The following is a 17,983-nucleotide window of genomic DNA, read 5'->3' as shown; positions in this document are numbered from 1 at the left end:
ACATATTAATGTTGATGAATGAGCTTGCTGCACAGAAATATTGAATATTTAAGTGGAAAGAACTGCTGAGCATTAAACTTCCTGATGTGAAAGTTGTGTGCATCGATTAAACTTTTAACTCAAGATCCTGCAAGTGTAATAAATTAAGAAATAAGTTTATCAAAACTAAACATAGCATTACTATGAGTATTTGTGAATGGTTTTCCTGAAGAGTGTGCTTGTGTTGGTGTACACTGTTAGAATGAAACCTCAAACTTCCAACCCCCCAGCTGTGGCTAAGGAAGCGTTTCAGATATATTAATATGAAGCTTTTTTTTCTTCATGCTTCTTCCTTCGTAGGAAAGTTGGCATCTGTCAATACTGTGATTCACTTGCTAGAGCATTGACAACTAATAGTTGCTGATTTTCAATTATCTTTTCTCCCATTACTCTGTGATGTTTTAGAAGATCCCATTGACTCTTGTAGACTTCTTAGCTAACTGGCCTCACCTTCTATTCATCTGCTTTACCCTCTTCTCAGGGTGCAGGGCACCCTAATAGTAGCAAGTACAGGAGTGGTTTTGGCATACGAGCACAGATATGCTGAAACTGTTGAGAAATAGCCTGTCATGTCCTTTGCGTTCTTCTGAATAATGCAATTTTTTTGTACCCATGAGCAGGTAAAGGAACTATTTCTCAGTACAGGAAAGGATGACAATCTTTTAACAAAGATCATAGAGGAGTGGGTTCGCTGCAGTATTTTGAGCGGAGTTTCCAGGTTTTTTTCTACTTCCGTCGAAGTTTGCACAATATGTCACATGAATTAATTGTGCAGGTTCTTTTCTCAGTATTGTTATTGAGCTGTAAGAATGTTGCCACAAGGTGGAGCCTTCAAAGAACAAGAAACTTGAAAATTATTTAAAGTGCCAGTCTGGAATTAGGCACAGGAGACGAGAGAAGCACGGAGAAACCTCACCCCAAGGCCGATAAGCTGTGGTTCACATGTCCAAAGTGTCTTTTCCTCAATGTTCCATGGAGCAAAGCACAGAAACAATCCAAGAGTTAGGTCTTTCCAGTTGCTCTGGGAAATGATTATTAATAGAAGTAAGGCTTGCTTTATAGTGTACTTAACTTTTAGCCCAAGCATTTATAATAATTGCTTGCCTCCAAAGAGGAAAGCTGGAGTCTCCTCTATATTATACTGAAGCCACCCTGTAGGTGTAAACTTTTATTAATTTTCCTTTTCAGTTGGCAACATATCCAAGGTTGTGTGAGGAAACAGAAAGAATTGTTGCCGGCTATATTCGTGAAAGAGAAGAGAAGACCAAGGATCAGGTAAGAATAAATAGGAGATTCAAGAGTTCGGGGAGATGTGTGGAGGAGGAAATTTCTTATGTACAAAGTATAGGAAGACAATAAAAGATTTTTAAAATTTTTTTTTCAGCAGGCTGCACGCTTTTAGAAGGGGAGAGCAATTGCTCCTCTACCACTGAGCTCTGACAGAGGAAACTAGAATTGTTACAGAAAATCCTAATATGTTTTTTTGAGATTAGGGTTGGTGGCTTAAAGTAGCATTGGCTTCTTCCTGTGCCACAGTGTGCTGTGCTATAACAGCTATTTGTGGGAAATCAATTCATGATTACACAAACACACAGAAATACCCAGCCTTTTTTCTGCTCTGTTCCCAGGTGTTTTTTTTAACACACCAATCCCATGTTCTAATTGCAGTGAGGCCCACGAGCAATTGTACCGGGACACTTGTGGGACTGACAAGCCACGTAGTGGATGTGTGAGCTCTGACAAGCGTTGCTGCTGAAGTTCTGTGTTGCTGAACAATAGCGTCAGCACGCAGGCTGAGCTGAGCAACTTGGCCCTGTCTGTCCCAGGCCATGCTGAGGTGCATAGTGAAGAACCCCTGAGGGCTCCTGCATGCTTTGAAAGGCAGCATCTCAAACTTGAAAATCAATAAAGTAATTTCTCCTTTGGATTCTAAAATCAGCAAGAAAAAGATTCTTCCTATGGCTATTCTAAAAGGCAGGGACTGCTATCAAGTTGATAATTCTCGGTTGTGGTATTTTAAACTCAAATTCAAGTGTTTTTTAACCAGCACCATTCCAGGTTCATGGATGTAGATATTTTCTGACTGTTGCTTTCCTTGAAGTTTTAAAAAAATAATAATTCAGAGAAACTTCTTTAGAACATGCATCACCCAGATAAGTACTCCAAATCCAGGAAACTTCAATGCTTAAATTACATGTGAGAAAATCCACTGGACATGGAAGCAGGAATTATTGTCTGGAGAGTGCAGAGTGTGACAACAAAAATATTTGGGAAAGAAGGGCTAGGCAGAGCTCTTAAGTTGTTCTGGACTCCTGGCTCTCCAGTCTTGTCCCTGTGAGAGCTAAGGAACTGTGCAGCACGTCCTGCTTCTTTTCCTTTAATCTGTGCTGTGAACGTAGCTTTAAAAATAATTTTTTAAAAATTGTTTTTGCTGGGCTTGTACTTACAGGGAGTTCTAGTTAGCACACTAAGCTATTTCAAAATTTGGAAGAAGATACGACTTAGAATAATTGAGTCTTTTTTTCTTATTACTCCATTCTTCACTGTGTGCACTTACCTGGCAATTTCTCAGAACAAAGTACAAAATACCAGTTTTCTGAAAATGCCAAGAATTGGTCAAATAGGTTATTGTCACATATTCACATCATTATTTGTGCTGTTCGCTGTTATCGTTAATAAATCAAAACATTAGTGAGGATAATTTCAGAGGTAAGAGCTAGACCCAAATCCTCACTATCTTTTGCTCTGAGTGAGGCACTTAATATATTCTGGAAACTGTAAAGAATTTGGGAGTGATGCTGTGTTTGAGGAGCTGTACAAAAATAACTCTGTACACTTTGAGGAGATTAAATGCTACCCTTTGGTAGCAATAGGTTTCTTCCATGCTCCCTGCTAATAAATGGAAGTCTGTAAAGAGCAGGGGGAAGTGCAGTCTCATGCATGTTCAAGAAGCTGTTCAAGAGTGGGAGTGACCTTTCTCTAATATCTTAGAAAGTTCTTTGCCAAGTTAGATTATCAAGTTTGAATCAAGTTGTGTCTCTGGGCTATTGAAGGTCTGGCAAGTGATAAGTACAGAAACCATTCATTCTGTTATTTCATTGACTAGCCTATATTTGAAGTCGGATGCGTGCACTAGAATGGCTGTCTACTACCTGGACTGTACATTTTCTGTGACAGGGCTAGCTTACCTATCACTTCCTTGTGTAGAACCTAAAGAAAATGTAGGTACCCTGATTTTAGGTTTAAGATTTGGGTTCCTTGCTGGCCTGGATGGAATGCTAAAAATAGACAGAATTTTGCTTGACTTGCAAAACGTAGAGCTAGAATCTCTGTTACATATTATTACACACTCTCTGGCCATGTATGATTGATCTTAATGAAGTGGACAAGGGCCAAGATAGTAAAAAAAATGAGATCTGTCAGGAGAAAAAATAGAAAGAGGGAATTGCTCTTCTGTAGTCTAGCTTATTAAACAAGGATACAAACAGAAGTGGTGGGATTTAGAAAATATTGTTGCTTTTGGCTTGAACAATTATGAAAGTAATATTCAACAATGCAGAAAACTCAAGTTCTGTTCTTTTCTCCTGGCCTTTTCCTCAATCTCTCTCCCCTACCTTACCCACCCTTTTTTTACTCTCCTGTCTCCCCTCATAGGTGCTGCTGCTGATTGATATCCAGGTTTCTTACATCAACACTAACCATGAAGACTTCATTGGCTTTGCAAAGTATGTATATAGAGACTTTGTTATAAAGACACTGTCAGTTGTAGTTTTGTTTTTAAAACTAAGTTCAAAACAAAAGTCCTGAAGTGTGACAGTGAAGATGCAAGTTGCAAAGACCCAAAGATGCAGGAACATCCTCTTTCTCAAGATACATACTCTTGAACTCGGTCCCACTTGTAGGGGATTCTTCACCCCAGTCTACAAGCCTGGTTGCACTGAAGCTGAAGCTTATGTCTTGGTCTGGAATCACATGCATCTCAGGAAGCAGCTTTGGCAAGCTGATGCCCTCACTGTATCCATTTTAGGACCACAGATATGTATAACATTGGTGGTCTTTCCACATTGTTGCTAATGCATATTTTGGGAGCTGTGATTCCGTGTGAAACAGCTTTGCTCAGACTAATGGGTGTCACTGAATTGTAAGTGTGCCTGCTGTTTGGTTGTAGAGAATAATAGTAGCAGAATGCCCTGCAGGGCCTGGTTTGACGTTCTCCTTGCTTAATTGAAAAGGCTGTGAGAATATTCTCCAGAATGTTCTCCCTCTGCTTCCAGCAATTTGTGCCTCAGGGACTTCATACCAACATTTTGACACTAGTAAAAACGTTAAAGATGTCTTCACTCTTTGAAGAATAAATGTTCCTTCAGTCATATTCATGCCATATTTGCCATAACAGTGTTTGGAATCACCACAGGTTTCATCCGTGTGGGATGCTGGCAACAAAGTTTGGCACCACAGTACGTATTATACTATGGCCTATTCTAGTTAGCACTGTGAAGGAAGGTCCGCATCTTTGGCAGTATGCCCTGAAGGTTTAAAACATGGAGTTTAGTAAGCTGAGAGGGGAGAAGGCAAAGCCGGGGACTGTTTATGTGTTTTGTTTGAACAACTTTCTCTAGAATCACTTGCAGGTCCTCGATATCCTTATCAGTTCTCTTGACAAACGACAGGATGTTGTAGGAATGGTAGCTGGCCTTCTAGAGGTCAAGATAACAACCTGCCTGCTATTTACTTTTCTTCATCCTTTTCTGACAGGAAAAAGCCTGCTAAAAACACTCCATATATATTCATGGTGTGTGTTGTGACCTTGGGAAGTCACATAGTCCAGCCTCCTGCTCAGAGGAGGGTCAGTGCTGAGTTCAGACCAGGTTACTTAGGGCTTTGTCCAATCAGATCTGGAAAACTTCCCAAACCAGAGATTCTCCAGCCTCTCTACACAGCCTATTCCAATGCTTGCCTCTCCTCCTGTGAAAAGACTTTTCCTTGGGTTAAGCTTCCATGTCTCATAGTCTTGATTTCTGGAGTGCCAGGCATATCTGGAGCTATTTTATTATGTCTCTCCCCTGGAAAAATCCCCCTCATGGATGCTGCTGCTGGGGCCTGTAGTTCAGTCCATGGTCTTTGCTGCTGTGTTTTTTCCAAGAAGTTGCAATGCCTGAATTCAATTTCTTGGGAAAGCTGCTTCCTCTTTTGCCAGTTGAGATCTAGAAATGCCCAGCCGCTGTGCGTGGGGTATAAGTAGATAACAAATGGCTTTCTGCTTAAGTTCACTGATAAGTTTAAGCAAAAGTTTCTGTAGGTTGCAACTGATGGAAAGGGAATTATCTTTGTTGACATGTGTTCAACTGGAAGAGAAAACTTGGATAACTAAGAACAGTTTAAAATGTAAAATATATTAATTTATGAGCTAAACAGTAGAAAATACGCATTTTCTGTAATCATATTATTGTTATAGTAATTGTGTTAGAACTGGAAAATGAAATAATTTTTGTGTAGCGTATGGGCTTCTGCAGTATCTAAACATCCAGTTCTGGACTATAGATTCCCCAGATTCCCTAGCATTTCCTTTCTTTTGTAGCATCTTCTAGCCAGTTGCCTCATGTGACTGCAATGTTTTATTAAGTGTTAGTCCTGGGAACCTTGCTCATAAGAATGAGAGTGCAAGACATTTCAAAATACCCTGCGGTGTTGCACAGCCTAAAGCAGGCACAATGTGATGTGAATTGACTTGAGAAGGATTTAAGAATGCCAATCTTTAGAACAACTTTGCATAGTTATGAAGTTGTGAAATCTTAGAATATTAATGTTTGTCTAATTTGGGAGAATGAGTGGTAAAATGTTGGGATTGGGTTTGTTTCCAGTTGGTGTAACTCATACATAGCTACATGTTTCAATTTACATAGAGTAATTTGTGTTTAGAACAGTAAATAGAGGACCAATTGCTGGGCTGTTTCTAAAAGGTGTGGGTTTCTTAGTATGATGTTAATGGTCTAATTAGCTTTCCTAAGGCAATAAAATAAAATTAAAAAAAAAAATAACCAAAACCCCAAACTCAAAACCAAACCAAAAGAATGGCAATGAGGTTTCCTAAAGCCATCTCATGTGTGTTTCTCAAACAACAGATTGGAATTGGTGGAGGGTTAGTGCTGTGTTTTCTGTGTGTGCGTTATTTAATCCTAATTTATGCACCAAAGCTTATGCAACTCAGCCAATGCACCAGGGACATGCAGTGTTATTTGGCCAAAAGGATCTGGATGATTGAGAGCTAAGCCCAGTGAATAGGCACGTGGAATAAACGACCTTGTGGATCTTCTCACAGATTGCTGTTTTGATAGAATATGGTCCGACGGGCAGGATCAGAGTTGGGACAGGCTGAGGAATTCTTTGGTAGAACAGTTGTGCACAAAACGGTTGCAGGATTGGCCCGTAGCCTGTGATCCAAGCACATCTTTCGTACTCTTTCAGGGCAGCGTTTGTAGCTGATCTAATATGTATGCTTCTTTCTTCAGTTAATCAGTGCCTGCTGAAATGGTATAATCTAATCCAAACAGAACTTCCTGTCACAAGTGGCTGCTCCGATGGTCAAGCAGCCAAAGCCTGCTGGATGAACACTTTTCTCCTCTTTCCAGCAATATTTTAATTTTGTGGCCTAACACTTTCAAACCACTACATAATGCAAATGCTTTAGAATTAATGACAACTTGTGTGTTTTTGAGACAGGAATGTGTTTTGTTTCAGGAACTGGGATTACCAGATTTCAAGAATGAAAACATATTTAAAATAATTTGCTCAACTTCAGATGTGCTCTATGCTTACAAGATTCCAGCTTTTTGAACCAGCTTTGTGACTGCTTCGTGCATTGGTTATATTTACACCCTCAAAGTGCATAGAAATATTAGAATAATATCCAAAACAGTCAAGACAAAGCTATTAAGGACCCTCTAGCAGGGGAGGGTTTTGTTGTACTGCACTAAATAACAGAAATGGCTTGGTTTTTTGTCTCTTTTGACTATTTCTAGAGGCTAATGCTTCCCAGGTTACCCACATGAGCCATAATTTCTCTGTGCTTTAGTAACCTTTACCAATCCAAGCAGGATGTTGTTACAAAGGAGATGATTAGTAGGAGCTGTCTGCTGTGCATGTCCCTTCTGTCCTAAGCAGGCATTCCTATACTGTAAGAAAAAGTAGTTGAAATATGCACATATATGCAATGATTTTGCTGTGTTTCTTTGTTCCTCTGGCTTTCTGTGCTGGAATCAGAAGTAACTATTACTGCTAAAATCTATTCCTTGGGAACTGGCTTAGTTCAAGTTTCTTCAGTGTAACTCTTTTCCTCTGCTTCCCTTAGTGCCCAACAAAGAAGCAGTCAGGTTAACAAAAGTGCAGTGGGAAATCAGGTAGGCACCTAACAGAGAATGGATAACGGCATGTGCAAGTTAATCCAAGCTGTTTGGTTTTCTTGGCTGCGTTTATTTGCTGTATCATTTACCTTTTCTGCTTCAGACATAAAATGCGTTATCATCAGCTTGTTTCACTGAATTTTTCAGAGCCACCTGACTTTCATTGTTATCATCATTTATTGTTTAATATTTCTGCTACTGCTTGCACTGCTGGTTAGTGTCTCCCCTCCCATGCCATTTAGTGCGTTGAATCTTTCATGTTACACATCAGTGTATTTTGTCATTAACTGCAAACTTGTGAATTTCAGAATCCAAAATGCTGGTGAGTACTTGCTTGCGTGTGCTTTGTCATAATTGTTTTACTAGTTCTTATATGTTCACAGTTTAATAGCAGTGAAGGGGCAATTCAGCAAGCAAAAGCAGATTTGCCTTTGCCTCTTCTGAAAACTTTCAGTTGACTTCACAAAGATGTTAACTGTGTACCACAGGCCTTCCTCAAAGTAAACAAATAATAACTGGTTGATGGTCTCAGATTAATGAGTATTTTCACTGAGATTCATTAATGAAATTACTTGTTTGTTTCTTTTTATCACATAAGAATATGGGATTGATTCTGCAAGATGCTAAGTGCTCCTGAGCTTTGCTGCTTTCTTTGCTTTTGTGTGGGCCAGGGGTGCTCAGTACTTCACAGGATCGGTCCTCTTTTTTTATATGAGATGAAAATAATGAAAATGCTACAACTTTGAGGGTTTCTGCTCACTGTGAGGGTTTTGCAAAGTCTTAAACAGAAAGAAAATGTTATGGAGTTAGTATGTACTTTCAAAGGAAAAAAAAATTCTAGTAAAAATAAGACAATGAAATTTCGTATAAATAATTACCAGTATTGAACGTCTTCCTCATGTTTTCATGTGCAATTTGGTCAAACAATGCTTAAGAGGTGAAAGGTTGAGGTTTTCAAATGTGACCTCTGAGTTTAGATCCCTCAGGTGATAAACCTGACATTTCAGAAAGTCTGCTGTTGTAGATGAGAATTCTAGCATTTTTTTTTAAAACGTAGTCATCTTTCTGGGGCTAGAAGTCCAACCTCTTCCTTCCACCAAGAAATTACTAGTTATTTTTGAAACGTTAGTTAAAATAATCCATTAACTTCTTGGATGTGATGGTCCTCCGCAGCCTGACCAGCATGAGTGGCATTTTTGATGTAATATATGGTTTGGACTAAAATGAAAAAAGTTGAAAGGTCTAAACACTGAAGTGGCTTCAAAGACTGCTCTCTTCCCTCTGAGGGGAGATTTCCTTCTTATCTAGCTGTGCTGAAACATGTGTCAAACACAACAACCGTCATCACTTTGGAGTGGCCCATAAAAGGAAAATCGACCAATTATCTCACTCTTCAAAATACACAAATAAAATGAATGATTTTTTAATTAAGTGAATGTTTTGTCTCTAAAGAAGTGGAGAAAAGCTTGGTGTTTTAAATTAAATGTTGAAACTTGATTACTCTTGGTATAAAGGACTTTGCTGAACCTTTTATTTTAAAGATAATAAACAGATGTTTGTAAGTTAATTGTTTGGAGTTGAAAAGAATGAGAAAATGTTTCCAAAATAAAACTTCATTTTTGCAATTTGCTATTTCAGGGAACCAATCTACCGCCTTCAAGGCAAATTGTACGAGCTAAGTTCTGTAAGCTTTATTGTTGCTTTTTCATTTAGCTTCTCAGAGGGCAAAGTTTGTCTCTAACTCCTTGGTTTGTTGAATACTTGCTACTAAACTATTTAATGTTAAAAGTGTCTTGTCTGTAACACTTCCTCAACAAAGTATAATTGCAGTTCATCACTTAACTGCCACTAACCTGCTGTTACAAGTATGAACTAGTATAACTTAAAATGTTGTAGAAAACTTTGAATAAATTTAATATTTTTATAATTTACTGAGTTTCTCAAACTAAAATGACTAACTGGTGTTTATTTTATTATATAACTGGAAAGCAGTTTTTATCTGATGTAAGTGCCTCTATTCATAGTAAACCTCTTTGAAAGGTGAGCAAATAAGGTTCTTGTAACCGAAAGGAAACATTAGCTCTTGCGTAAATAAACGTGCTGTTTATGGGTACAGGTACTGTTCTTGGTATTTTGTTTATGTAAGTAAATGAGTTACTTCTGATAGAAAAAGTGAATTTTATTAATAAACTTAAAAATATTTAAAGCCTTTTAAGCATTCTTTTCATAGCACCAGGAGGATCAATATATCATGGACAGATTCCTTTCTAACCCTTCCACCTCATGAGTAAATAAATATGTGAATGCCTTTAATATTACTAATTAGAATTAATTGTCTAAACAGTAGTTAATTTTATAACAAGTTACTCTTGGTTCAGTGATGGTTAGGTGTAAGAAGTAAATCTGTTGTGTGCGTTCTTTGCTAATATCTATGATGAAAACATACACATTTTTCCAGTTTGTTGTCACATTATGAAATTATATTAGTTATCATTTCAAATAAACTGAAACTAATGTTCAATAAAGGAAAAAGGACTAGGCAGCACTGATTCTAACAGCAGTTGAATTGAATCTCTTGGGAGATCAAGATCACTAAGTTTTCCCAAAATAGCGGGGTGCTCATTTGCAATCCATTGCTTTTCTTTTTTGTACCTTGCTTTGAACTGGAATGATGCAGATAACTATTAACTATTTCTGTGTATCTCAGAAATAAGATGAGCGCAGCAATATTGCATTTTTGGAAGAAGTGTAATGCCCATTCCTCTTAACATGTTTTTTGCTCCTTTTTCCTCTACTACTAATTTATCCTCTCATGCTTAAACTTTGGCCTTTTTTGTTTGTCTTTTCTTTGCTACCGCCTGAGGTTTTGACCTGACTCCACAAAGTTTCTTTTTAAGCCACAGGTTAGTCTGTCTTCTAATTTGCTTGAAATAATCAGTGTAATGCTTGGTTTTACACAGCACACTAGCAAGATCTGGTTCCTGAAAGCTCACCCGCTCTTAACTGTGTATTTTGTGTGTTGAGATTTGTTTTGGTGACTAAAATTTAGTGTTTAAAGCTTCCCTTCATGATAAACCTTTGAAGATGAAGGTGTCATTGCTCCATGTGCCCAGTTGATACTCTGTGTGTCATAATGCGAGATACTAAAATTATAGAGGATTATATATAATTTATACAAAATTCTTTTTTGTGTTTTACTTCTGTGGCAAAATCTGGTGCTGTGCTTCAAGTAGTCCCTGTAACTAGAGAAGGGGTTTAAGCTGAACTATGAGTTTCAAGTCACTGTCCAAGTGGTTTGGAGGTTTGGGTTTGAAGGTTTTGTTTGACCTGTCTCTTTTACAACCTTACACCAGCAATCTGATTCACTTGTTCTGGACGCAAGTAGCATTCAGACCGCATCAGTTGGCCTGAACTATAGTGCTAATAAGTAACTTTTTCCCTAGTAACCTCTTTTTTTCTTTTTAATCCTGCTGTGTAGCATGTTTTGCTGCTTCTTTTCTTCAGATATACTTAAATCCTGTTACCTTGCATGACCCAGGAAAAAAATGTGTTTACAGAATTTTTTTAAGGAAGTAGATGGAAATGGAAACTTGTGCCATGGTCAGTGAGGTGGTCATGAAAAATCATGACAAGGCTGTTCTGTTAAGAAATCCCAGTGTTTCTGTAAAAGAGGTGGTGCCCATGAACAACCACAAGGTGCTAAATTTTGAAATATCCTTGAATGAGACATGCTGCTGTTGAATTTTCACCCTATCAAGACCAGAGAAGTATTGGTGTTCAGTGGCCTTTAACTATACTTATTTTCTAGGTTAAGATTTCCTCATGATTGACTTAATCACCTCAATCTTTGTTTAACTACATTTGGAAGTATGTTTCAATTTTTCACTACAGAGTGTTTTGCTTCAGTAAAGACTAATTTTTTCTTTAAAGTAGATGTATTTAGGACTTAAGCCACTGTTGTTATTTTTAAGTTATGCAATATATTGTGCAGCGATTTGGGGAAGCAAGGTCACAAGATCTTGGTTGTGTTCAGTATCAGAACAGATACGATCAGTTTATGCTCTGATATTTTGCAAATTAGTGAAATAGTCTATTAGGTTTCCCCTCTAACCTGTTGCTCCTTTTTAGCCTCTGTAGAGCAAGATCTTCATATTTGAACCTAAAGAACCAATAGCTTGTAAGGATGCCTCACAGAGCAGTTCTTGCCATTTTTGTTCTCTCAATGTGATTACTATTTGGTAACACATGTTATGACGGTGATAATAAGATGGAGTAGTGCTGGGAGTTGCGTGTTCAAAGTTACTTCAATGGAGTTACATAACACAACTTTAATAGAGAGTTATGTTAACTCAACAAATGCTGCTGCTTGTATTGTTGTGGAAGTAGCCAGCCTCATGATTTTCACACTTGTATTTCTGTCTGCCCAGTCAAGTTCACTTGTCTTGAAATCATATTTCAAATACTTATTTTAAAGAAATTGTACACTTTCTGATTTTCTAATGTATTTCTTTTACAAATACCTTATTTGATTTAATGGAATGAATAAGTCACGCAGCAATACATAAAATGTACCCTATTGTGTCAAATGCTGCTTTCCTGTTTGTCCATGAAGTGGTGGAGTATAAGAACAACAGATATAGTTTGGGTTTTGTGCAGCTGAACTATCAGAAAATTACTTCCTTCTGGCTTGTTCGTGTGCATTCGTACCGTCTAAGTTTCATTTTTCAGACACCCAGATTAGGTATCAGGACCCTGAAGGAAGGAACTGTGTCATCTCTTGTTCATCCTGTACATGGAGTCTAACTACCGGTCAGAATATTGTCTTCGCTAGCTTCTGGCAATGCCCATATTTTTCACCTTCCTGAAGCTCATAACTCATGTCACTAATATCCGGTTTGCACAGAGTGACACTTAGAAATATGAGAGAAAATATTGAAATGGATCTATTTAAATCCAATCAACCAGAAAATGTACTAGTGAAAACAAGAATGAAACACACTAGTTTTTCAAGCTGAAGTACTAAACAGCATAGCTAATGCAATAGTTTAAAAAACAACACGCACCCCCCCATCAGAGTTTCTTTAACTTCAAAAGTCTCTTTGGAAATCTTTGCCACTTATTGCCCATGGAAGTATGCTTATTTCTAAAACACAGCTTGAGTTATTTTTTGAGAAATTGGCTGGAGTCTAAGGTGTAATTCAGCTTCCCTGGAAAGTAAAACTATGTTGCTTAATCTCATTTTGTATTGCACTTACATGTTGATCTGACATCTCCCTCCCCTCTGAGCCCAATGCTGGTACTATTTTGAAAGTGTAGCTTTTTGTAGTTAACAAATGTGGTTGGAAAACAGGAAAAATTCAATGAAAAGAACGTGAGGCTTAGGACACTAAGCTCATCTTCTCTCTCTTGATGTCCCCTGGAACTGCTTCCAAGTATTTTGGGTAATTATGATCTGGTTTAGTGTCCAGCATATTTTAGAGAACACAGTACCCTGTTTTCCCAGAGGGGTATAGATAAACAGGTCTAGAAATCTGTACATGAAAAACACGTACCCAAGTTACTGCAATAGCCTGGTGGTGCCGTGCTCTTCATGCCATGTTGTGTGGGAATAACAGCTGCATCTAGTCCTCAGCACACAGGATTTTTGAGGAAACAACTGGCAAATTCCTTCCTTTACAAGAGAGTGACCAGTGTTTGTATTGACAAGTCAGCTTGTTTCTGTCCACACCCAGTGATGGTTATGCATCTATGGGGAGATGTGTTGGACTGGAGCAAGACAGCCTTTTGGAGCTATGCAATTAATGGAGTTCCTACACTAGGAGTATTAAAAACTTCATTTCTTCTTAAATGGCTTGTATAGTTTAGATCTTAAAATCTTGGCTTGGTCTGTTCTGAGACCTCTACCACAAATGCGTTCTTGACAAATTGAGAAATTTGACTCTTATGTACTACAAAATCTGTGGTAATGATGAGGGAAAACACTGAATGGAATAAGCAGAGAGTGGTACTTACCTTCCCTTTTAAGTGTTCATCACCTGTAAGGTTCTTGAACGTGCTACTTGGGTATTTCTTACTGGTTTGTTTCTAGAAAGCACCTCTTCATACCCACTGTGACATCAGCCTTCAAATCTTTTACCCTAAGATGTGTCCAAACCAGTTCTCAGTAGCGTGCTGGCCCAGCTCCCTGTGCTTCCTTATGTGGATATGTGCTTTATCGGGAGCATCACAGCCTTTTCGACTGCAGACAGCATGGTCCAACAGCATCCTCTTATTCACTTTCTTTATGGCATGGGAATAACTACCTTTATACATTTGCTGTGAAGTGTTTAGTCTGCTTTACAAATATAGCTGACCTTGTTGTGGAGCTAAGTTCAAGTGGTTGGGGAACCTTAATTTCCTGGATTTTTCCTAAAATTCCTTTCATTTGCATTTGTGTAGATCAGTGCAGAAAAAAATGAAATTAACTTGGTTCCAAAACTTGTTCTGTGGCAGCTGCCTGAAGGCCAAGTACACTGGCTATATGTGCATGTTGCTTGTTCCCTGTTAAAAGCTTATTTCAATAAACATCATGAAATAAAATGAGGATTTGATGGGTAATCGAGTTCACCAGTATGTTTCCCTTGCATTTGGAGAAGCATTCCATGTCTGTTTGTACTCAGTAATGCCCCCTCTCCACCTTTTTTTTGTCCTGCCCAATGAACATAAATATTAAAAAAAAAAAAAAGACAAACTTCTGCAGAAACATTTGTTGTACAGGCTATTCCATAGCTTGTGCTATACCCTTGAGTCTCTCTACAGGAGTCATGGCCAGTTCTTCATAGCTTACTGAATCTTCAGAACCAAATTGATGCTTTCTTAGCGATTTTCTTACAGGCTGAAAACCTGCAGACTGGTTTTGGATCTTCAGTGGTTTTGTTACACTGCTGGCCTGGTTGGTAGTGAGTGGGAAAACACGATGATCTTATTTGAAATGAAATTGATACTCTTGGATTATGTGCATTACCAATACTCCTACCAGTTTTTCAGGTGCAACCTCTGATCTCTTTCTTTGGTTTAGTTATCAAATGTAACTTAGTTCCTTGCTCTGTGCAATACCAAAGGTGTTTTTCAGGGAGTTTACGTGAATGTGCATGCTGAATGGGAGTGAATTCTGATTCTGACACTTTTATAGATGATAAGGAATAGATATTGAGCAAGGTTTTCCTCTGGTTATCTGTTGATATTGGAGTTACTAGTCTTGTAAAGCCCTATGAGAGGAATGTTGCAGTCCATGCTTGTGGGACTTGTTGAGGGAGTTCTGAAGGGTTTCTCTGAGCACTTCTATATGATCCATAAACCAGTTCTCATGACCATTCTCTCTTCTTCACCTCTGCAGTTGTCTCATTCTTCCTAAGTTTTCTTTTGTCCCTCTTTGTGTGATGTAGCCTTCTGGCCTTAATATTTATAGGTATGCTGTTCCCATCTGTTCTTTCATCTTTGGCTTGTACCTATTTTATGAAGCTCTGCTTTACCCATTTTCCCCCTGATTTTTTTGCTGCCTTTGTTTCCTCTTTTCCTCTTCTACCTTATGAGAAGAAAATAGCTTTCATATATCTCTCCTTACCATTTTCTACCTTAATTTCAAAGTAACTGTAGAAGATCTGTCCACTTTGTCACTTAATTCAACCCCTTATGAAAATTCCCAGTGCGTGCCAGAAGCCACTCGCTTTGCCAGAATCTAAGGGCTTTTCCTAGTATCCAACTTTACAAATGACCTTGATGATTAGACTAGAACAGAGTAGTCATACATAAAGTTGTATGGATTTTTACAACGTGTTATTATACAGCAAATAAATATCTTCAAGTTTACACTATCCTTAATGAACTTATACATGCTGTAAGTACCATACGATAATATTTAGGCTTCTCCTTCTCCAGCCTTTTGAATGAAAACACTGTATTCACTTTGTTCCATTTTTTTTCTTTGAATGATAGGAACCTGCAAAAACTCTTGAATTTGCCAGAGACTGAAAAAATGCACCTGTTTTTATTTTATTTAACAATTCTTTATTTGAAAGAATGAATGCAACAGCAGAATTATGTCAAGTGAGTAATGAACTAAACTTGTGCCTGACTGCACCTCTGCACAGGTCATCCGGAAAGGCTGGCTCACCATCAACAATATTGGCATCATGAAAGGAGGGTCCAAGGAATACTGGTTCGTTCTAACTGCAGAAAGCTTGTCCTGGTATAAAGATGATGAGGTAAGGAATGAAGAACTTTTTTCTGTTGGGGGAAAAAAACCAGTATTTATTCAGTATTTTGATATCAGCTTAAAATATTATATCAGCTTGTACAGACTTGAACTGAAAGAATCTTCTAAGGTTCTACCTGTGTTTTTTAAATGTTCTGCTTTTGATTCATGGAGAATGCTGACACTCTAAGACTTCTGTTGAAATGTTGATAACATAAATACAGGGTGTTGTGTGGGGTGTTTTTGTTTGGTTTTAGGTTTACTTTTTTCCTCTCTTCCTGTGGTTTCCACACATTGGTCTGAAAAAAACAAAACAAAACAACCTGTTTTGGAATGTTCTGGTTCTTGTCCTGTGCTTGTTTGGATTGCTCTTGCACATCTACCGTATGTCTAGGTAAAGTTACTTCTAAAAGTAACTACAGCAGTTGATTTAACGATAACAATTGTTTTCCATCCTCGTATTCTGAGAGGATGAAAAGCCTGTCTGCAGAGTTCTGTGGCTGGTTGGTGTGGATTTTTGAATTTGACAAAAAATGCACCTTGGTAAGAAATGTTGCTGCTGCTGAGTAAATCTGAGGTGAGTGATATAAGAACTGGAAAAAGCATTTCTATGATGAACAAGACATCAAGATTGCTTACTTTCTTGAATATGTTGTTAGGCGGCTTGTCTGTTCTGTTTAATTATTTAACAGCGTTGGTAACGATATGCACTATCCAGAACTCCATTAGTCTTGTTAATTTTTGAAGGTTAAAATAGAATTATAGTGTGCACTATCAGCCTTGCAGTAAAGCCCTTGTGGTTTTTTTAAGGTTTATGTTGTTTTTTGTAGGAAAATTGGGCTACATTTTTTTTTAAAAATCCTATTATTTTCTGGGTTTTTTAAGTTAAATGTTTTCAGCAAAACTTTAATGATTTTTAGGGTGAACCAGTTCATTGGATGGAAGAGGCACAGGTAAAGAGAGTTTTAAATGAGCTCTAAAACATCACTCAATCTTTCCATCTTATTCTAAGTAATAATCAAAACACTGGCTTATCCCAGCAAAACAGGGAGTTGATTGATGGGGACTGTGCAGACAATTCATATTCTTTTTAAACAACCTTAGTATTTCGCTGCAGTGGATTTTCCAGAACCACTGGGTAGAGGTCCTGCAATGCATGTACATAAGCCAGAGCTTTGCTGAGTCCTGCAAATCCAGAATGTGGTACTTCTCATAGGTAGCTACTTCAGTAATACAGCGGCTGGGGGAAACTGTGCTGGTCAGTAGAGGGTCTTTTCCTGAGTCAGTAGCCATTTTGGGATAGACCTTAAGATTGAGGGACAAATTAGGTTAATCGTGAAGGTTTTGCCCCTTGCCACTTTATTTAAGACTTAAAAGGATTCACATGAATTTACTGTAACAGGAAGATGAGTGTGTGTCAGACAGAGGAGGAGCAAAGTGGTAAGTGTCAAGAGGGGAAGTTTTATTTTCAGATTACTGAAATATTATTTGAAGCATTTTATTGCAATGACATAAAAATGAATTAAATGCAAAGGTGGTGTTATGAATTTTAAAATTTGAAGCTGTTGTTTTTTGTGATCTATCTTGAAACTACTAGAACTTGTCTTAAATTTGGTACCTGTAACTGTAACTAAAATAAGCGATGTGGTGAGATTAGCACCCTGTGCTATGTTCCATCTTAGGCACTTGGAGGTGCATCTAAGACGTGCTGTGGCAATTTTTGAGGTAGCTTTAGTGTTGCTTTTTTGAGTCTGATCTTTGTTCAGTGTGCAATGTAAAAATTCCTGAAAATATCTGTGGAATGTCTTCTGCTATGCAACTTCAAAAATAAATTGTTTTGATAGTGTACTAGAGAGTGTCACCTGGGAGTCAGAATGGTACGTGGAAGGAATTGGCTGCTGTCTGATTTCCATATGCATTTTTGAAAATGTCTCTTAATTACCAAGCAGTTGTGTTTTGGGAGTCATGACAATACCAGTAATTCATTCAGGCCAATATGGGAGATCACTCAGGAATTTTTTAGAGTGGTAAGAGAAGATAGCAGTACAGTATTCCATGCTTTGCTGGTGGAAAGAATTCCTTCTTATGTACAGATTTGCTGTATAATTTGATTATTCTCTCCTGGGAAAGTGTTCACAAGGTTATGTTGGATTTTTTTTTTTTTTTTACTGGACCTTTCTCAGTAGGACTTAAAAAAATTAGTAAGCTCTGCTTTAGATACTTTCAGAAGGTGGTCAAAGCCACAGCTTGACCATTAGGTTAATCAAAAGAGTAGTGAGTTGTTTCAGAAACAGAACTACTGGCTTCTCAA

General features: G+C 37.9%; 1 protein-coding gene across 6 annotated transcripts in view; it reads left to right on the top strand.

Annotated features, from left to right (window-relative positions):
- DNM3 (dynamin 3) overlaps positions 1-17,983 on the top strand; it is a 187,351-nt gene that overhangs the window by 46,633 nt on the left and 122,735 nt on the right. For 4 of the 6 annotated variants that reach the window (XM_074832867.1, XM_074832868.1, XM_074832864.1 and 1 more), the window contains 5 exons: positions 1,228-1,314; positions 3,694-3,764; positions 7,388-7,436; positions 9,078-9,107; positions 15,569-15,682. In XM_074832867.1, coding sequence (XP_074688968.1) covers positions 1,228-1,314; positions 3,694-3,764; positions 7,388-7,436; positions 9,078-9,107; positions 15,569-15,682 — 351 coding nt within the window. Of the gene's footprint in view, positions 1-1,227; positions 1,315-3,693; positions 3,765-7,387; positions 7,437-9,077; positions 9,108-10,324; positions 10,343-15,568; positions 15,683-17,983 lie in introns of all 6 variants that reach the window. The other 2 variants (XM_074832865.1, XM_074832866.1) reach the window with 2 other exon arrangements.

The sequence above is a fragment of the Strix aluco genome, chromosome 8 (assembly GCF_031877795.1).
Source record: "Strix aluco isolate bStrAlu1 chromosome 8, bStrAlu1.hap1, whole genome shotgun sequence".
Taxonomy (NCBI): Eukaryota; Metazoa; Chordata; class Aves; order Strigiformes; family Strigidae; genus Strix; species Strix aluco.
This window is presented reverse-complemented; position numbering and strand designations above follow the sequence as displayed.